This window comes from Nycticebus coucang, chromosome 1, assembly GCF_027406575.1.
Source record: "Nycticebus coucang isolate mNycCou1 chromosome 1, mNycCou1.pri, whole genome shotgun sequence".
Classification (NCBI taxonomy): Eukaryota; Metazoa; Chordata; class Mammalia; order Primates; family Lorisidae; genus Nycticebus; species Nycticebus coucang.
The window spans coordinates 178,204,004-178,229,837 of record NC_069780.1 but is presented as its reverse complement, the minus strand read 5'-3'; the positions used below and the strand labels follow the sequence as shown (position 1 = coordinate 178,229,837).

Sequence of the window (25,834 nt, the reverse complement as noted above, 5' to 3'; positions counted from 1 at the left end):
CTTGACACCTTGAAAGCTCAGCAGAGACTAAAATTCTAAAGCTGACCATGAGTTCCCTTAACCTGCTGAATATTAAAACTTTTTCAGGCAGTAAAAAAATCCCTTAACGATGACTGAAACTGTAGGGATGGCTAGGGATGCAGGAGGCATCTGGAAACAACTGCAAAAGAACCCAGGTCATAACAGAGATAGAATCTTTTTCTTTCTGTCAGTAGAAAAATAACATTATGGAAAAATAAGGAGAGATTTGTTTTCATTGACAATTGGGTAATTGTGTAAAAATATTTCTCCTCAGACACATATAAGAGGGTAGTTGTTGTTTTATGATAATATATATCAGGCAACTTTTTTAAAAAAAAACAGTGACCTTGAACAATGTTGTCTTTTTATCTTTTTCAATATCTGACACATTTGATAATAATGGATGTTGCCATTCTTATTATGCTTATGTGAAGCAACTGGACTAAAAAACCTAGAAAATGAATAACATTGCATCTTTAAGTAATGGTAGCATATGAAGAGATATTATGTAAAATTGATTTTTAAATATATAATTTATTCATAGTAACAATAGGTAATGTTTTTAAATGCGATTATGTGATAGACATTACTCTCAATAGTTACATGTATTAATTCAGGAAATCTCCATAAAATCTTTACAAAATGAGTATTATTAATCTTTAATTGTTAGTCAGCCCACTGAAATCACCAAGCCAAACAATGTCATCTTATTCATCATGAGAAGTCAGGTAAGGGATGTGTATCTCAGAACCACAAGTTATTGTTTTATAAGCTAGTTACTTGAAATTGTAGAAGTTGCCTGTCATTTCAGTACCAGGTCAAATCTAACTTGCCTTCATGGATGAGATGTGTGGATTTTTTTACTAGGCAGTATTTGTTAGTACAAGCACTCATTGTTTTATTGTGTTTCCCTGCATTGTACTTCCACCCACACTGTGATTTTCACAAATTGAAAATGTGTGGACCCTGTGTCAAGCAAGTCTATGGAAGTCATTTCCCCTCCATAGTGTGTGCTCACTTGGTGTCTCTGTGTCGCACGTGGTATTTCATAATCCTGACAGTATTTCAAACATTCTCATTTTTGTCCGTAAGTTGATCTCTCTGAACAGTCATTTGCAGCATTACTATTTTAACTGAGGCACAAGATATTTCAGCCATATAAAACAGTGAATTTAATCAATAAATACCATCTGTGTGCTGATGGCTCCACTGACTGGCCCTTCCACTCTTCTCCTGCTCCTCAGCTTCCCTATTCCCTGAGACACAGCAATATTATAATTAGGCCAGTCAATAATTTTCCAATGGCCTCTAAGTGTTCATGTGAAAGGAAAAGTCATGCCTCTCTAACATGCAATTAAAAACTAGGAAGGATTGAGTTTAGTGAGGAAAGCATATCAAAAGCTGAGATAGGCCCAAAACTATGGCTCTTGCACTAAATAGTGAGGTAAGTTTTAAATGCAAAGAAAAAGTTCTTGAAGGTAATTAAATACAGTACTCCAATGAACATATGGATGATAAAAAAAGTAGAAGCAAATCAGCCTTATTGTTGATACTGAGAAAGTTTAGTGTTTTGCATAAAATATTAAACCAGCCACAACAGACCCTTAAAGCCAAGGTTGAATACTGAGCTAGGCCCCATTTTCAAGTTCATAAAGGGTAAGAGAAGTGAGGAAGCCACACTATTTGAAGTTAGCAAAGGTGGGTTTGTGAGGTTGAATGAAAGAAGCCATCTCTAAAACATTAAAGGGGAAGGCAAAGCAGCAGGTGATGCAGAAGCTGCAGCAAGTTATCTGGAAGATCTAACTGGGAACACTGATCAAGGGTGCTGCACATGACAGACTTTCTACATAGATCAAACAGTGTTCTGTTGGAAGAAGATGCCATGGAGAACTTCCATAGCTAGAGATGGGAAGTCAAGGCCTGGCTTCAAAGCTTTAAGAGACAGCACGAGCCTCTGGTGAGGGACTCAATCTGCTGGTAACTTAAAGTCGAAAACAATATTCATTTACTGTTTTAAAAACTTTGTGACCCTTATGAATTATGCTTAATCTATCCTACCTATAATCTAGAAATGGAACCCCAAAGCCTGGAGGATAGCACATCTGTTCACACATTGTTTTACTAAATATTTAAAAATCCACTGTTGAGATCTACTCCTCAGAACAGATTTTCTTTCAGAAAATTACTGTTCTTTGACAATATTTCTGATCACCTAACAACTGTGAAGGAGATACATAAGGAGACAAATGCTGCTTTCCTACCTGCTAACACAATCAGCGTCTGGCGCCCACAGATCAAGAAGTGATTTTGAGATACCATCTAACTCCAGTAAGATTAGCCCATATCACAAAATCCCAAGACCAGAGATGTTGGCGTGGATGTGGAGAAAAGGGAACACTTCTACACTGCTGGTCGGAATGCAAATTAATACATTCCTTTTGGAAAGATGTTTGGAGAACACTTAGAGATCTAAAAATAGATCTGCCATTCAATCCTATAATTCCTGTACTAGTTACATACCCAGAAGACCAAAAATCACATTACAACAAAGATATTTGCAGCAGAATGTTTATTGCAGCACAATTCATAATTGCTAAGTCATGGAAAAGGCCGAAGTGCCCATCAATCCACGAATGGACTAATAAATTGTGGTATATGTACATCATGGAATATTATGCAGCCTTAAAGAAAGATGGAGACCTTACTTCTTTCATGTTTACATGGATGGAGCTGGAACATATTCTTCTTAGTAAAGTATCTCAAGAATGGAAGAAAAAGTATCCAATGTAACTCAGCCCTACTATGAAACTAATTTTTGGCTTTCATATGAAAGCTATAACCCAGTTATAACCTAAGAATTTGGGGAATGGGGAGAGGGAGGGGAGGGAGGGGTGAGGATGGGCGGAGGGAGGGTGATAGGCGGGATTACACCTGCAGTGCATCTTACAAAGGTACGTGTGAAACTTAGTAAATATAAAATATAACTATCTTAACACAATAACTAAGAAAATGCCAGGAAGGCTATATTAACCAGTGTGATGAAAATGTGTAAAACTGTTTATAAAACCAATGTATGGTGCCCCATGATCGCATTAATGTACACAGCTATGAGTTAAAATCAATTAAAAAAAAGTGATTTCAACTTTCAAGTCATGTTATGTATGCAGTACATTTTATAGGCTTATAACTGTCATAATAGTGATTCCTCACATCAAGCTGGGTTAAATAATTGAAAACTTTCTCAAAATGATTCATTATTAGATGCATTAAGAGCATTTATAAATATATGCATGAGATGAGGTCAAAATATCAACATCTACCAGGAGTTTGAAAGTTGATTACAATGCTCAAGGATGACTATTGAGGGGTTAAAGATTTCAATGGAAGGAGTCAGTAATGATGTGGTGTAAATAGCAAGAATTAGGAGTAGAGCTTGACCATGTAACTGAATTGCTATAATTTCATGACCAAATTTGAACTGATGAGTAGTTACTTCTTATGGACAAGCAAAGAAAGTGGTTTCTTGAGATAGAATCTGCTCCTGGTGAAGATGCTGGGAACCTCATCAAAATGACAATAAGGGATTTAGAATATTACCTGAACTTAGGTACTAAAGTGGAGCAGGTTTGTGAGGGTTAATGCCAATTTTTAAAAAAGTTCTACCGAACAGCATCATGGGCATGCTACCCAGAAATCTCTTGTGAAATGAAGTGTCAACCAATATGGCACAATTTATTGTTCTCTTCTTTTAGAAATTTCTATAGCTGTGTTGACCTTTAGCAACCAGCACCCTAATCAGGCACTAGCCATTAATATCAACACAATATTTTTAATTAAGTTATATACTTTTTAAGTATAATGCTGTAATACGCTTAGCATGATATAAACATAACTTTTTATTTATGGGAAACCAGAAAATTGATTTGACTCATTTTATTGTGATAGTTGCTTTATGTGGTGGTTTGGAATAAAACCCACATACATCTGAGTGATGCCTGTAACTAATTTCTGAAACAGAAGATGCTGATTATTATCAGAAAGGGCATGAACCGCGCTGCTAATCTGATATTGTCGTTTATTTGAGGTGGTGAGAATGCATTTCAATGTAGTACATTTCAATGTACTACATTTCTGATTTCAATGTAGTATCCTATCTCATGTGAATGATCTCAGAAATTATAGATAAAATTAAGGAACATTTAAAATCAGGGAACGCAGGGATATGATGAGCCCAAATTTCTCTTCTGCATATTCTTTTCTGAACAAGAAGCTTTTCTCAAACACTCATTTTCAGTACCTCTGGTTAGCTTGCCACATACCTAATTTAAGAAGAAAAGTATCATGGAAACACCTCATGAACTAGAAATTCTGGAATAATTGTTGATGTAGACAAACTGTATTCAATTGCACAATTCATTATTTGCTGAGCATCAGCTTTACATGTACAGCTATACACATATAAAACGTGTAAAGCACGATGCCCATGAATGAAAAATATAGTTGGTTAGACAAGTCTTCACAATTTCAGTGCCTGAAGGAGAAGACCTCACAGGATTGCCAAGAAAGGTACTAATGATTTAAATAAACCTTCCTATACATGGCTGTGAACTGATATTAGAAAGTTATGTAGAAATGATTCAGGAGAAGGTGAAGGCAGAAGGTTATGTGGAAATGATTCAGGAGAAGGTACAGAAATAAAAAGAAGGAACTTCAGAAAGCTGCAACAGTAGTAGCAAAACCATGCAGGTTGTATGACAACCTATGAGATGTTAGGAATTACTATCTACAATTAACTATGAGGAACAACAACATGAAAATAAAAAAGCTATTTAGATCAAATGAGGCCTTATATTAAGAAGGTCGATTTTGAAGAACACAATTAAAGGGGGTTCTTGGGGCATGAGTTAAAGGTCAGTTGCTTTGAAGGGGTGTGGTGGAGGTATTAGAAGGCATCAAATCTGTAAATAATTTTTTATGGCAGAATTTTGCCAAGAGACCAAGAGATTTAACCAGGGCTGTAAAGAGATGTCATTCAATGAAATATGACAAAGAGAAGGCCCAAGAGCATGCAGGTGTCAGATTTGCCTGTTATGCTTCAGCGGAATGGAAATAGGACAGAGAATAGAATCTGTGAAAACATCAATTTCAAATAGATGTAACAAGAACCTTTTTTTTAAATATTAAGTTCAGGTTAATGTGAGGGTAAAACTAACCAAATCATAATATTTGAATTTTTTGGTACAATCCCTCTTGTAGCTCTTTCCTGCCCCCAAAAGGTGCTCCATATACCCCAACATTGTGCACACTTAGTGGGAGCACCCCAACACTCACCCCATTCCTCGTCCCCCAAATTTGAATTTGAAATAAATTTTTCTCCCATGGTGGTGTGAATTAGATAATCTACTGACTTCATATTAGTATTGAGTACATTGGATATTTGCTTTTCCATTCTTGTGATACTTTTATGTCAGATATGTAAAATGTCAGAATAGGCTTCCGCAAGAACAGTAAACACAAGCTTTATCAAATATTGGCTGTTCAGCTACTTGGGGCAGATTTGGCTGAAGAACACTTGGATTCTATTACTACTTTTTATACTATTACTGCTTTTACAACACTTGGATTCTATTACTACTTTTTATACAAAATGAAGTGCATTTCTCTTCCTTAGCATGGAACACAATGCTTTCCAATCGTTTTTGCTCTGACCTTAACAAAAATACTCCATAGCCCACTTCAATGACTTTTCACTTTTCAAATCAGTGCTTTATTTTCACATAAGCTTTATTAAGAGATAATTCACATGCTGTTCAGTTCACCCACTTAAATGATACAATTAAATCATGTTAAGTGTAGTCACAGTGTTATGCAAGAATGTGATCCATTTTAGGAAATATTTTAGCTTCATTAACTCTAAATTTTTATATTTCTTGGCATAACCTCATTTTTCTGATAATTTGAATTATATAGGAAATGTGAAAATGTCAAGGGAATAAGGTGGTATTGAACGTGAGGGGCTTGAAATAGAAGAAATAAGAAACACTGTCTAGTACTAGATTTAAATATATATAGTTTCTTTAGAAATTGTCCTTGATGCAATAGAATTCTCTCAGACATAACTCATAATAGTCACCAGGTTTTAACATTTTCTTTAAATGTTTCAAATTTACAATAAAGTTGCAAGAGTAGCACAATAAAAGTGCATATATCCTTCACTTTTAAATATTTACCATGCTAATTTTTTCATGTTTGCTTTATTATTTTCTTTGTATACATATATACTGATATGGCAGACCTATTTAAGAGTATTTAATAGTGTCTGTGTCCTTGAGCTCCAAATACATAATCATGTTTCTCCAAGAAAAAAGACAATTAATTTGTCCCAATATTGGTCACCTTGACAATTAGCCACTTGGGAAGAAGATAAATAATCATGTTTTAAAAATAAATATTTCCAGACTTCCTTTCATAGTAAAGCCAAAATAGGCAGAGGGGACGTCCCGGTACTTTAAGGTGATTCTGGTGATCATTCTGCTTAGAAACTACAGATGTGAAAGCGTGTTTGTTAGATGTCACTACCTTCTATGGATATCCTGAGCTAGGAGACATAAGGCCTCCCCTTCTCTAGGAAAATGCAGTCTAAATGCTTTTTCTTGGGGTGAATTACATTAATCTTAGTTTCAAAAATGACTTTTTGTTTCTCATTTCTTTCCCATCTGCATACTAGTCTTCCTCTCAGACTGGCAGAAATTGTCAAGTCAATCTTCAACGCTGCTCCTATTCCTGTGTTCTTTGCCTATGAGCATAATGGAAATCCTGTATTAGACTCCCTGTGGGGTGAGCAGGGTGTAATGTGAAATGATGTGAAAGTGTATTAATTGTACATAGAAAAGAGAGAGAAGTCCTAAGTAGCCTAGTGTAGTCTTGTGCTGCAAATGTTGAAAAAGCACATGAGTTTTTGTGGAGTCAAGGTCCTCAAGTTGTCTGACTTTGGTACTGTTAAGCTACAGGCATGGAGTTCATCAGTTTTTATCCAGTTTGATAGTCATTGCATTTTAATTAGGTTGTTTAATCCATTCACATTTAATAGCTGCTACTAATGTCATTTTACTTGTATTGTCATCAGTTTTTATCCAATTTGATAGTCATTGCATTTTAATTAGGTTGTTTAATCCATTCACATTTAATAGCTGCTACTAATGTCATTTTACTTGTATTGGACATTTTGTTGGAGTTCGTTTGTTTTCTATATGTCTCATGCTATTTTTGTTCCCTTTCCTTCTTTACTTTTACTTTCCTTTTCTTTTATGTTACATGAATATTATCTAGAGTGATGAACATGATTTTCATGTTCATCAGTTTTTATCCAGTTTGATAGTCATTGCATTTTGATTAGGTTTTTTAATCCATTCACATTTAGTAGCTGCTACTAATGTCATTTTACTTGTATTGGACATTTTGTTGGGGTTCATTGGTTTTCTATATGTCTCATGCTATTTTTATCCCCTTTCCTCCTTTACTTTTACTTTACTTTTCTTTTATGTTACATGAATATTATCTAGAGTGCTATTAATTCCCTTGATGATTTTTCATGTCTGCTGAGTTGTTTCCTTAGTGTTTGCTCTAGGTTTTACCATATGCATCTTAACTTATCAAATTCAAGTTCATACTAACTATATTATAATAAAATATAGAAGTATTACCTCTGTGGAGGCATATGCTATTTTTACATACAATATATTTACATACAAATGTTTATGTGTGTTGTTATATATGTTATAAATGTCCATAAGACATTGCGAGAATTATTACATTTTATAATTCTATGTGCTTTTGGTATCCTGCCCCAACCAATAACCTTTGATTGGATGCTAAGAGGAGAGGCCATATCTTCTCAACCACACCTTCCAGATGGGCATTTCTATCAAACTTAGCTGGTTCATAGGAATAGGAAGGAAAGAGCTTAGCCTTTTAAATGACTTGAAAGTAGAGACTAGTTTTGCTCATCTGTCTGTTTCCAAGGACCTGGGATGTTATTTTGCACCTAGAATATACAACTAAAATACAGTATTGAATTAAATGCACATACCATATTCTATCTACATAGAATAGTTACATATATCTACTTCAAATTAACATATTTAGAACTTAAAGGATGTATTATTTCTCTTTCTGGTTTGCTGAGACATTCCCAGTTATTACACTGAAAATGCTGAAGCCCAGAGAACTCTTCAGTGCCAGACAAAATGGGAAAAATGGTAACGTAGCTTATACTTACTACTTGTAGCATACATTATAATTTATAAAATTAATTCAAACAGAAGTTCGTGTCATGAATTACACACAAAACATGTTTAATTGTATTTTTTAAGTTGCTCCAACATGTTTAAAATTCAAGAAATTTTATTATATATATGTGTGTGCGTCTGTGTGTATATGTGTTTATCTCTTTGTTTTGTTTCTATTATATATATATATATCAACAAGGACAAAATATGTAGCTAGTTTGATAAACAAATTTTTATTTAGTCAGTTTTGTCTAAAGCTGACACAGAGTTTGCAATATGTGAACTGACACTGTGATGCAATGAAATATAGCAAGAAACAATTAACTTTTTTTGGACAGAGATAAATTAGGTGGTATACAAATTATTTTACAATCCACTTCCAATCTAAGGATTAAAAAACTTAATTGCAATATAGCATAACAGTGTGAAATGAACTTCCTAATTTGGCCTAACTTACCAGTTTCACAGTTTCAAAGAGCAAAAGTCTTACATGCCAAACATGTTGAGTCATTACAAAATTATTTGGTGAGTAGGTTAGAATTAAATGAAAACATCGATGTTTATGATCTATATATAATGAAACCAATCTAGGATTCATGAAAGTATGCAAAAATCAGTGTTGATAAAGAAAAACAAAACAGTTTTGACAATTGAATAAAAGTCAAAAATGAAAATATTAACCTGATCTGTGCAGGCTATTTGATAGAGTATAATTTTATTGCTTTTCTGTAAATGAGTTTTCAGAAATGCCTTAAAAAGTTTTATTCTCTTCATTAAATAAGCATTCCCCCTTAAAATTGTTTCTTTTAATTTGCCTAATAACTTTTTCACAGTTAATGGAAAAGCTAACTTTGACCCTGTCTTAACTCTCAAAAACATTTTGTAAAAGGTATTGAATGGTACACAGTTAATCCAAAATATCACATCTCATTCTCTGAACAATAAAAATGCAAAAACGATGATTCAGGTCAAGGTAGGAAATAATCCTTTTTTACAGACAATAATAATAGATCAAAATCCTTTACTCTTTTCTCAGTTGCTAATATTTGTCTTATTTTTTCCCTCGTGGCAGACAATTGAATGTAAATTCAGCTGAACTTACTTTAACAACATTTTACTGAGTATTTAAGCTACCTACAATGATGTTTAGATTGTAATTGTGTCATAGGCAATCACAGTTAAATTTTTTCTTACGAATGCTGATATAGTCTTCTCAAAGTTTCTTAACTACCAATTGCTGATTTCCTAATAATTCCTTTTTAAAGATTTATTTCTCTTTATTTTTATTTTCTCCTTCCTAGACTTAAAATTTGTTTCTTACATAGCTAAGATAGCTCTATTGCTTGTTTTAAATGCCTGATAAGAAAATAACACTTAAAAATTTATAATTATTTATTAAAGACCTAAGTCATCTGTTCTTAAATTTCGCATCTAGAGAAATGTGATAGGGTTAAAATAGATCTCTAAAGGAGGATAAATACATCACAATCTATACAGGGCGTCAAAAATGTATACTTCAAAAAAATTTTTTGTATATATATTTTAAGAAAAAACTGTGTTAAATTTGCAATATTCAAGTCATGTTTGACTGTTAACAGTTATAAGAGATGCTTAGTGTTACTTGTATTCATCTGTTGTGATTGGAATAAATTTAGTATTATGATTTTAACAGAGTTTTTTCCTTTCTTAAAATGTGTATACATTTTTGTATGTGTTATTGAAATTATAAGCCTTATATGTTTATTTCCCTCCACTTGCTTTAGCTTTCCTTATTTTTGTAAACAGACCTACATGGTCTTCTGTGTATCCTCTTATGGATCAGGACATTAAATTACAAACTCCCCCTTACTTTCCATTGTCCTGGCTTATGTACCCCATGCACAAGTTGTCTCCAAAACCACCCCTAAAGTTACCAAATATAGGGAAAATGGGAAATTGTAGCTAAATTTACTTTTATTTACAAAGTATTTGTTGCAAAATTTTACAAACAATTGGCCAACATGTAGGGAATATATTGTAAATATTTTGTAAATACTTTGTCAATTTTTGTAATGAATATTTTGTAAATGAAAGTACATTCAGCTACAATTTCCCATTTTACCAATGTGTGGTGACTTTTGGGGACACTCTATAGTTTTTTCTTTGAAAAGAAGTTTATCTGCTTCCAAAGCTTTATATTTACTCTTTCTTATATTCTGCAGAGAACTTGAAGTAGCTTGCTTTAATGCAAAGAAAATGAAGTTAAAACAAGTACTGGTTAGGTTTGGACTTGGTACTTTTTTTTGTGTGTGTGTGTGTGTTTGTGTGTGTGTGTGTGTGTGTGTGTGTGTGTGTGTGTGTGTAGAGACAGAGTCTCACTGTACCACCCTCGGGTAGAGTGCCGTGGCGTCACACAGCTCACAGCAACCTCTAACTCTTGGGCTTACGCGATTCTCTTGCCTCAGCCTCCCGAGCAGCTGGGACTACAGGCGCCCGCCACAACGCCCCGCTATTTTTTTGTTGCAGTTTGGCCGGGGCTGGGTTTGAACCCGCCACCCTCGGCATATGGGGCTGGCGCCCTACTCACTGAGCGCCGCCCTGGACTTTGTACTTAATAGCTTTTTTTTGTAGAGACAGAGTCTCACTTTATGGCCCTCGGTAGAGTGCTGTGGCATCACACAGCTCACAGCAACCTCCAACTCCTGGGCTTAAGCAATTCTCTTGCCTCAGCCTCCCAAGTAGCTGGGACTACAGGAGCCCACCACAACGCACAGCTATTTTTTGGTTGCAGTTTGGCAGGGGCTGGGTTTGAACCCGCCACCCTTGGTATATAACTCTTACCGACTGAGCCACAGTTGCCACCTGGTACTTAATAGCTTTAATATTCAACATGCAGGGTCTCAGTTCTCTCATGTATCCAAAAATGCCGACTGTAATACGTGATTAAATAAGAATGTGCTCAATAAATGTTGATGACCCCTTCCAAGAGGTATCTTGGCGACCCCTTCCAAGAGGTATCTTGGAATCTAGACCCTCAGACGTCCTTTATTTTGGATCTCACTGTCAGTTTATTTCAGGTATTTTCTTCCCTGCATGTCGCAGAATGCCCCTAATTTCCTCAAGCATGATGGGAGCCTTTTGCCTTTGCCCGTGTTCTCCACTTTTTTCTAATAAAATGTCTTCTTATTTCTTTTACCTATGTATTATAGATTTTAATTTATGCCATAAGTGTCTCTCAAATAAGAACAGTAAAACAACTGTATTTTGTTTTGTTGGCTATACAGAAGTTTCTTTCATGTAGGAAAGATTCATCACTGAATTCATTGTTCTTGTCTTAATATATTGCACTTGCATGTGTGAATTTAATTTCTGTTCCCATTAACAATCTCATGATCACATTTCAAGCATAGATTTAATATGTACTTTGAGGTTTTAAACATGTTTATTCTAAAATCTTTTTCAGTGACTTCATCATAACTGTTCAGTTGGACCAAGTCGAATGCCTATTGTTCCAGGACACCACTGATTTATTACTCTCTCTAGCAGCAGTGGCCAAATGACTCTGAATTAAGATATAATTTTAACTTGAGTTATTTACCAATTGAGACCCAAATATAGACACTAGTTTTGAAAAAAGAAGACGTTCATTTTCCTTATTTCTTGTAATTCTGCTTGCATTTTCTCCTTGTGATTTCTCTGCTTTCTATCTAATCTGAAAATTATTCATACTCTCTTAATTCTTTGAATAGTATGGGATATCTTATAAAGTGAATTTATTTCACTAGTATTCTACTCATCATTGTTTATTACTATATTTTGCAAGGAGAGAGTTTAATATCTATTCATTATATACTAAAGGTTACTAATCTTTAAAAACTAAAAATAATATTAAAAGTTTCAGATAATTGTGAGAAAGGAGCTACTCTCCAAAAGCAATTCAATAAATGATAAAGAGAAGGAAAAGCATTATGATATTTGTGCTTACACTAGGAATAATCTCAGTGCTTAGAGCCAAAGCGAAGAACCTAAACCTCTAGTAGGCAAAAGATCAACCCAACCAAAATCATCCAGGTTGCTAATATAACTATGGAGATAAGGATATTCTTTCATTTGGAGGATTTACTTTAAGCATAACAGGACAGCTTCAAAAATAATCTACCATCCTTACTAATACCTGGGCACTTAGTAATAGAGATTCTATTTAGTTTATTACTAGAATAATGTAAAACTTGAAAATATAAGCAAATTCATCATTGGCTATCTAACTCCGGTTCTTAAAAATTAGAGCTACAGATCTGTGTTAGTAATACTTTGAGTTTGGACAACTCTGAATGCTCAGTTATTTCTAAATATTTCAAAACTTATGGTTCTCTAGAAAAATAAAAAGAAATTAAGCACCAAGTTTTAATGAGGTGATTTTTCACATGTTAAAAATCCAATAGCACACTAATAAAACAACTGCATAATTTGACTTTAACATATCCAGCCTGATCAATGTCAAGACTGTCACACTCCAATTTAACATTTTCCAGTTTAGCTAGGTTATTATAAAGTGTAAATATTTTAAGCATGGAAAAGGTTTTGAATGCTTTCAGGAATATACCAGGAGCCACCATCACATTTTTACTACAGTGTGTTGCCATTCTAGCCACTTTGTTTAATAAGCTGCAGAAAACTCTCAAATTATAATTTTATTCTCCAACATCTTAGAAATACAAAGCAACTAAAAAATTTAGATTAGTATTTCAATTAAATTTAAGTAGCAGCACTGTTAGTAGTATGACCTCTGAAATTGGGATTTATTTGTTTAAATCATTTTCCCATCCTTCCCGAAGACATAATTTGATCTTCCTGGGCCTCAGTTTCTCCCTCTGTAAACTAATATTAGCTGTGATGTTTAAAAAAATCTGACCAAAGTTATCAGCCCAGAACTCAACCCAAAATAGCTATTACAATATTGTTGTATGTTAATTGTCAATTGTCACTGATGTAAATAAAGTAAACTTGTTCACCTTGGTACACGTTCTTTTTTTTTTTTTTTTTTTTTGGTTTTTGGCCGGGGCTGGGTTTGAACCCACCACCTCCAGCATATGGGACCAGCGCCCTACTCCTTGAGCCACAGGCGCCGAAGGTACACGTTCTTTTAATAGTTTCTTTTACGTTGACTCCTAGTGAGTTGACGATTTGCTGGAGAGAAACAAAATTTTATTCACAAAGAATGCATCATTTTCTATAATATTTTAAATTCTTCATCAACAAATTTATAATTATGTATTCTTAATCATTCACCTGTTGTAAATTTGGGAAGAATGCTGTTTTACTCCAGTGCAAACAAAATAAGACAGTATGCTAGTAAAAATGCTGTCTTTCTTTAATATTTTCAGATAGACTTCCACTATAAAAGATTCATATTTACTAACAACTTGATAAAAGCATGTCTGAAGTTTTATATACTCAATTGTCTCATTGGGTGTAGCTTCTGCTGAGTTTGTACCTGAAGACATTAAGGAGAGATTAAATACATGCATAATAACCTACTGATAAACTTTAAAGCTCAGAATTAGTATGACGAAATCTGAGAATGTGACATACTAAAACACACCTTTTCTCCAGTTTATTCCCTCCAACTAAAATACTGTAGTTTCTCATCCTCTAGTTCATGTCCTTCATTCTAGACTTTTGCCATTTTCGATATTAATCTTTTTAAGATAATCAGATATATTGCTTATTCTAACTCATTTCTCTTCTTCTGCCCTCTAAATATCTTCTTGTTTGTGTCTTTCACATGCATTAAAACCACCATCCTGAATCCTGTCATAGTATTTATCATTTTGGTTTGTTATATAAATACATATACACATTTTAAACCACCTCCCTCAAAGTGAACAAAATGAAAAGATATTTGAGAATTGAGACTATGATGAACAAGCTCTCATATACCAGCTTAAAAAGTACTTTAATTTTAATAATTTTCTTGGTATAAAATGTGCATCACAATTTTAATGAAATATAATATTTACATGTGTGTACATGTGCTTTTCTCCAAATCTATCATAAACTGATCTATTTTTAGATATATGAATAAGACTTTTTAAAGGGCTAGTACACATGGGTATTTATCATCTTTATGGGTCTTAAGTTCTGTTTCCTTAGAAAATTTTATAAAATCAATTTCTTATCAAAAATATGTACTTTTTTTACTCTTTCTTTCTTTCTTTCTTTCTTTCTTTCTTTCTTTCTTTCTTTCTTTCTTTCTTTCTTTCTTTCTTTCTTTCTTGTTGGTAAAATAATTTCTCACTTTCTTAGTGTCTATAAATGAAGTTATTGGAGGCCAAGTGCCATCAGCACATTTGCAAGTAGACTTCTTGTAAAATCTAACTTTAGAAAAATATTCTGTTGTGCCTCCTAAACACTAAGTGTAGAAGAGTTGTGAAAAAAGATGAATAGAAAAAATTCCCTGGAGAGTAACACATTCAGCTACTACTATAGTTTCTAAAGTTCACCTTCCCTTTTATTGCTTTGTTTTCCCATGGGTTTCTTTGAGGTATTCCTTTCTCTTCATGTCTACCAATGTGTACACAATTCTTCTATCTTTTTCATTTAACATCTTTTAGATTGTTTCTGCATGTTTGTTTTCTGCATGCTTACAAATCATATAAGAATTTATAATATTTGCTAGCAGTACTTTGTCATAGCTAGTGGTTACCTCCACTTATAATTAATAAAGTAATCCATGAAGAATAGTTTCTGATAAAGAAAGTAACACATTTTTTTCTTAATGTGTGCTTTAAAAACTCTTCCTTTGCAGAATCCAATTTCTTGTTCTGTGTAAGTTTATTTAGTTTTTCACATTTAATTTCATTATTTAGCAGATAGAAAATTACTTTTATTTTTATAAACTAATTTCTTATAAAACACTTTCATATAGCTATTGGAAGGGAAAATTGTATCCAGAGGGCTATATAAAATATTCATTAAGATAAAATAATTAATCCTTTTTGAGTGCTTCTTACCTTCTCTTTTTCCTTTAGCATTTGAAATGTGAATTTAATAAAATGTATATATTTTTAAGCTCATCAAGGAGGCACATAAGCAACAAATATTTGATGATGTGCAAAGCTACAGGATCATAATCCATACAAAAATAAATATTTTTATAGTACTTCCTATCAGTTAATTAATAGAGATAATTCTCAGAAAATATTTTGAAATAAGCCTAAGGATTGAAACATTAAAATTTTCATAGTTTTTAGGATATTTTTCTAGATTTATCAACAAAGTACTTTAAAAAGTTGATTTTTCTTAATGCCGAACATAGTTACAAATGAGTACTATGCCATTTTAATATTTAGTTGAAATTAGTGCTAGAGCGAGTAAGTCATTCATTTAACAAATATTTATTGACTACTCTGTAACCTGAATCATTAAAACTCAAAGTCAAAAGCATCTTTCAATAGAATTGAGTAATCAACTATTTTAAATTTCATTTCTAAACTCAAAGGCTCATTATTGTAAAAATCCCCCATGTTACTGGTGGGGGGGTTGCTCTCTCCACTCTCATTAGTCTCACTACAAATCATTTCCATGACCTATATTATAACAAGATCTACTGCTATACAACACTAAGGCAGGAAATCAGTGCATCAAATGGCAAATGCTGAAAGAGTAAAGAAAATAATAACTAGAAATTAAAGTAGGGCCAGGCAAAGGGGGAGGAACCAAATATGGTATATTTGCCACACAGGAAAACATAAGGAAGCTTTCCTCTAAGCTGACTCAGTTCTTGGTGTCAGTGCTTTCTGACTTTTTGCTGAGCTCAGTGATGATGACGATGATGATGATGATGATAAAATACCCAGTGGTAGGTAATGACATAATCCTAAATTAATACCTTGCACATTGACCATGTGATAAAATGATTGAGCAAAGAAAAACAAAATAAAGCATATATAAACATGACAAGTAATTTTACATTTTGTTGTTTAGTTTTCACAAAATTTTTTCACTATCATGCTTAAATGAGTAAATGGGTTTTCAGACCAAAGACGGATAACTCTGGTTCTACGTATACCCTAGCAAACATAATTCAAGTTTGTTATTTACTCCCAGGGCTTTGAACAAACAAGTTTCATGTTGATTCATCAACAGTTTTATCTTTTGACAGCCCCTCATGGGTATCAATTGGAGCCAGGTGTGTCTACAAGTTTAGCAAAACAGCCCACTGTAGAAAAGAAGTAAGACCATACATACTACTTTATTTCACATAAAACAGCACTTGTCAGATGCTAGCACCTGTGAATTAAAAAATTTTTAAAAATTAAAAAAAAAAAGAAAAACACATTTAGAGCAAGAGACTTCCTTTGATATGGATCTTTCTTTGTTCCTTACACCAAAGTCTTGACTCTCATAATTTTCTTGGATTTAAAAAGATGTACTTTTATCTGATGATATTTTCTGTTTATGGAATGTTTATTTCTGTTTATTTGGGGGAGGAGATTTTTAGTATCACATTAAAATTATATTTTTGATAATATTTTGGCCTCATCATTCATTTGTCAGTCATCAAAATTAAGCATAAATATATAGTAAATTAAACAACTTAGTGTATTCTCAAGACATGGAGCTTTGCTATATACTTAAATTCTCATTTGTTGAGCTGTAGAGTCTCAATTAGAATTCATTATTTTTGTTACAACCTTCAACATTTCTTCAAAAACTGTTAACATTCTTGAAAAATTTTTATTCATAAGGCTTTTTCCACTTTCATAATTATCAACACTACATGCAAGTGCTTCAGAAACAAGACTGATGAGTGATGACAAGTCAGTATGTGACAACCATTACTAGAGCAGATTATCAATAATGTTGCAATACTAAAAAGGACTTAAATGAGACCCTAGAGCAAATGGGATTAATGGACATATAATGGACACCCATATAATGGACACCACCCCAAAGCTAAGGAATATACATTTTTCTTGTCAGCCCATTCTACATACTCCAAAATCGACCATATCATAGGATACAAATCAAACTTCAACAAAATTAAAAGAATAGAAATTATGCCTCATATCTTCTCAGATCACAAAGCAATAACGTAGAACTCAACTTCAACAAAAATGTTCATCTTCACACAAAGGCTTGGAAATTAAACAACCCTATGCTGAATGATAGTTGAGTTTAGGAAAAGATAAAAGAGGATATTGTTAGATTCCTCAAACATAATAACAATGAAGACACAAGTTACCAAAACATGTGGGACACAGCAAAAGCAGTCTTCAGAGGGAAATTTATCACATTAGAGACCTACATTTGAAATACAGAAACAGAGCACAAGAAGAAACTCATGAACCATCTTATGGAATTGAAAAAAGAAGAACAATCTAATCCAAATGCAGCAGAAGAAAAGAAATAAACAAAATTAAATAATAGATTAATGAAACTGAAAACAAAAGAATCCTCCAGAAAACTAACAAAACAAAGTGCTAGTTTTTAGAAGAAAGAAATATAATTGATAAAATTTGGCCAGATTAACTAGAAACAAAAAGTAAAATCTTTAATAACCTCAATCAGAAATGATAAAGGGGAAATAACAAAAGATGCCACAGAGATTAAAGAGATCATCTCTGAGTACTACAAGAAAATATATTCTCAGAAATTTGACAAAATGGAAGAAATGGATCAATAACTGGAATCACATCCTCTCTCTACACTTAATCAAGAAGAAATAGATCTCTTGAACAGACAGATTTCAAGAATTGAGATCGAAGAAACAATAAAAAATCTGACCCCACCCCCCAAAAAAGCCCAGATAGCTTCACACCACAATTCTACCAAAACTTCAAAGAACAGCTTATACCCATCCTGCAGAAATTATTTCAAAAAATTTAGAAAGAAGGAATCTTTCCTAACACATTTCCTAGCACATGACCCTAATACCAAAACCAGGAAAAGACCCAACTAAAAAAGATAATTTAAGACCAATTTCACTAGTGAATATAGATGCAAAATTCTCAATAGAATCTAAGTCAATAGATCGCCTTCACTTATTAAAAAAAAAAAAAATCATTCATCACAATGAAGTAGGTTTCATCCCAGGGATACAAGGCTGTTTTAACATACACAAGTCCATAAACATAATTCCTAATATTGACAGAAGCAAAAACAAAAACCATATGACCCTCTCAATAGATACAGAAAAAGCAGTCAATAAAATTCAGCATCCTTTTTTAATTAGAACACTTAAGAATTTAGGCAGAGGTGGCACATTTCTTAATGTGATCCAAGCCATTTAAGACAAACCCAAGGCTAATGTTGCACTGAATAGAGTAAAACTGAAAACTTTTCCAGTTAAAACTGGAACTAGACAAGGTTGTCTTCTATCACCATTACTATTCAACAGAGTGCTGGAAGTTCTAGACAACACAATCAAGAAGCAGAAGGATATGAAAGGTATCTAAATGTGTATAGAGGAAGTCGAACTCTCCCTCTTTGCTGACAATCTGATGTCACACATAGAGAACCCAAAAACTCAACCAGAGGACTCCTAGAAGTGTTCAAAAAATACAGGAATATCTCAGGATATAAAATCAATGTTCACAAATCAGTAGCTTTTATATATGCCAATAACAGCCAAGATGAGAAGCTAATCATGGACAAAATTCTCTTCACATAGCTTCCAACAAAATGAATTACCTAGGAATATACATAACAAAAGAAGTGAAAAATTATAAAACCCTAAGGAAAGAAATAGCAGAAGTTATTAACACGGGGAAGAACATACCATGTTCTTGGCTGAGAAGAATCAACATTGTGAAAATGTCTATACTACTCAAAGTAATCTACAGATTCAATGCAATCGCCATTAAAATACCAACATAAAAATTTGAAGATTTGGAAAAAATAATTTTTCGTTCTGTATGGAACCAGAAAAACTCCATATAACTCAGGCAATTCTTAATAATAAAAGCAAAGTCATGGATTATCACCCTACCAGACTTTCACCTATACTACAAGGCCACTGTAATCAAAACAGCATGGTAATAACACAGAAATCAACATTTGGAACCTAATAGAAAACCATGAGATGAAACTGTTGGAGACTGTATCTCTTTTATGTTTACATGGATGGAGGTGGAACATATTCTTATTAGTAAAATATCTCAAGAATGGTTAAAAAGTATCCAATGTACTCAGTACTATTAATGAAACCAATATATAATCACACATACTTTCATATGAAAGATAAAATACAACTATAGCCTAGGATGAAGGAAGGAAGCGGATGGTGAAAGGAGATGAGGGTTGAGGCCCGGTGGAGGGAGGGTAATGGGTAGGACCTCACCTGTGCTACATATTGCAAGGGTACATAACAAATCTAAGAAGAGTAGATTATAAATGTCTTAACACAATAATTAAGTAAGTGAGGTGAAGGCTATGTTAACAAGTTTGATGTAAGCATTCCAAATTGTATATGAAATCAGCACATTGTACCCCATAAATGCATTAATGTATACAGTTATAATTTAATAAAAAATTGTTAGGAGTAAAAAAAAGAAAAAAAAGGGCAGTGCCTGTGGCTCAAAGTAGTAGGGCACAGGCCCCATATGCCGGAGGTGGTGGGTTCAAGCCCAGCCCCGGCCGAAAACTGCAATTAAAAAAAAAAAGAAGAAGAAGAAGAAGAAAGAAAGAAAAAGAAAGTAACTTCTTACAGCCACAATGTGGTTGATCTTTGATAAACCAAACAAGAAAATACACTAGGGAAAAGAATAATTATTCAATAAATGGTGTTGGGACAACTGGATAACCACATGTAAAAGATTCAAACTGCACCCACACACCTCACCACTTTTAAAAATTGATTCAAGATGGATAAAAGATTTAAATCTAAGGCGTGAAATAATGAAAATCCTCAAAGAAAGTGAGGGGAAAACACGTGAAGATATCGGTCTGGGTAAAGATTTTATGAAGACTTCTGTGGCAACTGCAACAACAAAAATAAACAAATGGGACTTAAGCTGGAAAGCTTCTACACAGCTAAGGAGACAACAACCAAAGCAAACAGACAATCTTCAGAATAGGAAAAGATGTTTGCATATTATAAATCGGACAAAGACAAATGTTTGCATATTATGAATTGGATAACTAGGATCTGTAGAGAACTCAAATTAATCAACAAAACAGATCCAACAATCTGTTGAGTCTTATCACTGGATAAGACTCATGAATAGAACCTTCTCTAAAGAAGACTGATAAATGGCTAGCAATCATGGGAAAAAAAATGCTCATCATCTCTAAACATCAGATAAATGCAAATCAAAACTACCCTAAGATATCACCTAACTCCAGAGGCAACAGGCCACATCACCAAGTCTCAAAGCTGCAGATGTTGGTGTGGATGTGGAGATTTTTACGCTGTTGGTGAAACTGCAAACTAGTACAACCTTTTTGGAAGGAAGTATGGAGTGTCCTCAAAGAACTCAAATCAGGCATCCCATTTGATCCTGCACTCTCCTTCCTAGGCATCTACCCAGAAGGAAAAAAAAAAAATTCTTTTATTAGAAGGACAATTTGCACTAGACTGCTTATCGCAGCTCAATTTACAATTGTCAAAAGGTGGTAAAGGCCTACATGCCCACTAACCCAGGAATGGATTATCAAGCTGTGGTATATGTATACCATGGAATCCCATTCAGCCATTAACAAAGATGGAGACTTTACATCTTTAGTATTAACCTGGCTGGAGGTACGATGAATTCTTCTTAGTAAAGCATCACATGAATGGAGAAGCAAGAATCCAATGTACTCAATTCTAATATGAAGGCAGTGGATGAGCTAATACAAGGGGTGGGGAAAGGGAATGAGCAAGTGGGGAGAGGAAAGGGGGGAGGGTCATGATGTATAGAGCACCACTTGGGGGTGGGACACAATTATAAGAGGGACTTTATCTGACAAATACAATCAGTGTAACCTAATTCTTTGTACCCTCAATGAATCCCAAACAATAAAAAATAAATAAATTAAATAAATAAATTTTTTTGGGGGGGGCAGTTTTTGGCCGGGGCTGGGTTTGAACTCGCCACCTCCAGCATATGGGGCCAGTGACCTACTTCTTTGAGCCACAGGCGCCACCCAAATAAATCAATGTTTTAACTAATTAATTCAAATAATGTCTCAACACATACTGGAGATGTGTGTGTGTGTGTGTGTGTGTGTGTGTGTGTAGAGAGAGAGAGAGAGAGAAAGGAGAGAAAGATGGAGAAGGAGAGAGAGAGGATCAGAAAGGTAAGAAATGTAGAGCCCTCTTGAGTAGAATTAGTGCCTTTACAAAAGGGAACTTGAGAGCTCTCTTTTTCTTTCTGCTACGTGTTTCAAGAAAACAACCTTCTTCTAAATAGGAAACAAGCTGTCACCGGTCACTGGACCTTACCTTGACTGTGGACTTCCCAGCCTCAGACCTGAAATACGTAATTGTTTGTTGCTTAATCACCAGGTCTACATGGTACTTTGTCAGGGCAGCCTGACCTGAGTGACAGAAACAGGTAGCCCTCCATAGGGATGAAACCATCACAAATACCTAAAATAGCAGAAGAGATGTCAGACCTGCGTAATAAGGCTAGAAGAGTTTTGAAGTTCTATAAAAATGAACATTCAGGGTTCTAGTGGTGAGGACTCAGAAAGAAGAGAACTATACAAAATGTTCTGTTTTCTTAGCATTTCTAAATTATCACTAACAGTATATTGGTGGGAACATGTCAGTGAAAGTCATTTTCATGAAATCTCTGAGAGAAAGGAGAGCGTGTTATTGGAAACTGGAGGAAAAGCAGTTTTTGCTACAAAGTGGCAAAGAACTTGGGTGAATAGTGTTTATATTCTAGTAGATAGTGGAAGGTAAAACTTTGGAGGGATGAAACTAGATATTTAAGTGAGGATATTTTGAAGCAAAGAGTGAAAGTAGTAGCTTGTTTCCTCTGACTATAATAAAACATGAAACAAGAGAAATTGAAGATGGAGTTTTTACACAAAAAAGGAATCAGAAATCTGGACTTGGATATATCTCAGCCTGCCCACTTCACAAAAAACAAGAGAGTGCGTTTAATAGAACACACTAAGAGTTGGCCAACAGATTATCTGATCACAAGATTAACATGGGTGTGAATTACAGACTTCATCCTCTGTGGCTGTGTCAACAACAGCCAGGAATAGAGATGAGATTGGAAAAGCTGAAACACGGCCAGCTGGTACTAAAGAAAACAGAGAAATTGGTAAAAATGCAGAAAGACTGTCCAATGTCTCAAGCACTATAGAATCTGATTATAGAGCTCTTCAGCTGTGCACATGTGCCATCCTTCAAGCTAAGGGGAAAAAAGAACAACCCTAAGGTGAGTCAGCATCATCAGGCCCACATACGTGGCTGCTTTCATAATTATTTCTAAGTGTAGGATCAATGCTAGGACATCCATGAGGCAGGGCTCAGGCCCAGTTTAGCCCTGTCGCTGAGACCCCTGCATGTGGGTGAGTCCACCACAGAGTTCCACGCGCTGAGCAGTGCTTCTCTGAGTGAGGGCGATTATGTGTAGAAGTTGGACTTCCACCCCAGTTAGCCTTAAAGGCGGAGAATCTATTGAGCCAGCGAAAGGTTATTCCTGAGACTTAAAGTTGAATGAGTTCACCGTGTAAGTATCTGGACTGATGTGAGATCTGTCACCACTTCTCCTCTTTCTTCTTACTCCCTTTTGGAATAGGAATGCCCCATCATTGCATTTTGGAAGCGTACGGCTTGTTTGGCTTCACAGGTTCACAGCGAGACAGGACCTTGAGTCTTACCTTCTTTTGGTTTAGATGATATTTTGATGAGACTTTAGACTTCAGAGTTCATTTTAGACTAAGAAAATACGTTGGGGGCTCTTAGGATTGATGTGTTTTGCATGCAAGAAGGACATAAGTTTGAGGGGCTAGAAGTAGAATGTTATGCAATGAATTTCTGTGTTCCCCTAAAATTCTCATCTTGAAATCTTATCCTTCAGTATAAGGGTGTTAGAAGTGGTGCCTTTGGTGGGCAGCGCCTGTGGCTCAGCGGGTAGGGCGCCGGCCCCATATGCCGAGGGTGGCGGGTTCAAACCCAGCCCCGGCCAAACTGCAACAAAAAAAATAGCCGGGCGTTGTGGCGGGCGCCTGTAGTCCCAGCTGCTCGGGAGGCTGAGGCAGGAGAATCGCGTAAGCCCAAGAGTTAGAGGTTGCTGTGAGCTGTGTGACGCCACGGCACTCTACCCGAGGGCGGTACAGTGAGACTCTGTCTCTACAAAAAAAAAAAAAAAAAAGAAGTGGTGCCTTTGGGAAGTAATTAGGTCATCAGGGTGTAGCTTTCCTAAGAGAACTAGTGCCCTTCTGAGAGAGACCCTGGAGAGCCCTCCTTCTCTTTCTGCAGGGTGTGCGTACAAAGAGAAGGTGACCATCTGCTAAATAGCAAGAAGGTCCTCACCAGACACCAGATCTGCTGGCACCTTGATTTTGGATGTTTTAGTCTCCAGAATTGTGAGAAAGAAATGTTAATGTTGAAATCATTCAGAAGATGGTACTCGTTTATAGCAACCACAATGGACTGAACCCAGTATTCATGTAACCTTAAGGGAAGGATTCAGACAAATACAGACAGCAAGTTATACGTGCATTCCTGACAGTTCCTGAGATTTGACTATGTGATCTCTTGTATTGATCTAGCCTGTTTCCCCGAAAATAAGACATACTCCGAAAATAAGACCTACTTACAGGAAAGATAACACGTCTCCTGAAAATAAGAGCTAGTGCATCTTTGGGAGCACACCTTAAAATAAGACACTGTCGGGGAAACAGGGTATCTTATCATTACTTACCATATGGAATAAAACTTTAGAAGATATTTGCCTATTTCTATGTCAATAGAGTGTTTCTGCTTTATGAATGTTTTCTTTAATTTGTTTTCTTTAGTTTGGTTCTTACATACTAATCATTCAACACTTTAGGGATGTGGTATTCAGAATAAATCGTATCTTTGTCTGGTTTGTGGAGGTTTTTTGTTTTTTTGTTCCTTCCCAATAGTTGTAGGTATGTGGCAGGAAATTCAAATGGCAATAAGGAAAAGGAAAATCTTACCATGCCTTGGTGGTGCTATTGGAATTTACGGATGGGGCGTGGGAGAGAGATGAGCAAGACGAAGCTCCTTGCAAAGTCTGGGCTTTGAGCAATTCCATAATTATTTCACTCTAGGACTGACTAGAAATGCGCTTCCACTCACTCCACCTAAAATGTAGCTCAAGCACTGATTTTAGGTAAGAGGACATCAATTTTGGAATAATTAGAAAATTTATTAATATCTTTTTTTTTTTTGAGACAGTCTCATTCTGTCAACCCTAGGGTTGTGGTATCATCATAGCTCACTACAGCCTCACACTCCTGGGCTCAAGCAATCCCCCTACCCGAGTATCCCCAGTAGCTGGGACTACAGGCATAAGACAAGATACCTGTCTCCTTTTTTTTCTATTTTTAGTAGAGGCAGGGTCTCACTCCATGCACGCTGGTCTGAGCACAAGCAACCTGCCTCAGCCTTCCGGAGTGCTAGGCTTACAGCTGTGAGCCACCACACTCAGTTTGTGAATATCTACTATAACACACTGTTAATGCATCTTAGTATCATTAATCATGACGATCACTATTGAGGTTGTATATTAAATCCCTTTATACGTAAAACCTTGAGATTTGCTAGCTTGAGTGACACGTGTAATATCACACCACCAGTAAAACACCGGTGCACTGATTGGTAGTGGCTGTTTTTGTTCAATTCCTGTGGCATTTCCTCTGTTCCTAGGTAAAGTCATTATATTTTCCAGTACCATATTCTGTTATTAAATCATGCAGTTTTGGTCAGGGATTTTTTTTTAACTTGTTTTTGCTTTGTTTTTACTGACACGTAGGAAACAGTATGTTTCTTTATCTCACCTAACGGCACTACTGCCCACATCCAGGTCTTGGGCGGTGACAGCCCCAATGATTGTCCCAACTGGAGTGTCTTCGTAAACTTCCATGGTGTAGAGCGGCTTGCTGAAAACCGGCGGCTCGTCCACGTCCAGCACACTGATCTTCACCGTGGCTGTGTCCTTAAAAGGACCGGCAGAGTGAAAGCGGTGGTCAAGGTGAAGGTTAGAGGCCTCTACTTTAAAAGTATATGCCTTCTTTGTTTCAAAATCTAATGGCTGTAATGGGAACAAATCAAAAATGAAGGGGCGCGTTTATATAGAATGTGACAAAAATGATGAACATTACTTCAGAGCAATTTGCAAGTATAACCAATTGTACTAGTTTCAAATTTTCATTTTCCTTTATAATTAGTGGATAAGGGAATTACGTATAAGGCAAATAGTTTAAGAAAAGAGCCACACACGTGTAGAAGCTAAGTAATTTGCAAAGACAGTCAGTTGCATACATTGAAATCTACATAATACACCTGCGGACACTTTGGGAGACAGGTTTATTCATTTCTTTTTTTTTATTTCAATTCTGAATTGTTTATC

General features: G+C 35.1%; 1 protein-coding gene across 2 annotated transcripts in view; it reads right to left on the bottom strand.

Annotated features, from left to right (window-relative positions):
• Positions 1–25,834, bottom strand: part of CDH12 (cadherin 12) — a 439,546-nt gene that overhangs the window by 30,998 nt on the left and 382,714 nt on the right. For both annotated transcript variants that reach the window (XM_053596561.1, XM_053596569.1), the window contains one exon: positions 25,263–25,516. In XM_053596561.1, coding sequence (XP_053452536.1) covers positions 25,263–25,516 — 254 coding nt within the window. The remainder of the gene's footprint in view (positions 1–25,262; positions 25,517–25,834) is intronic.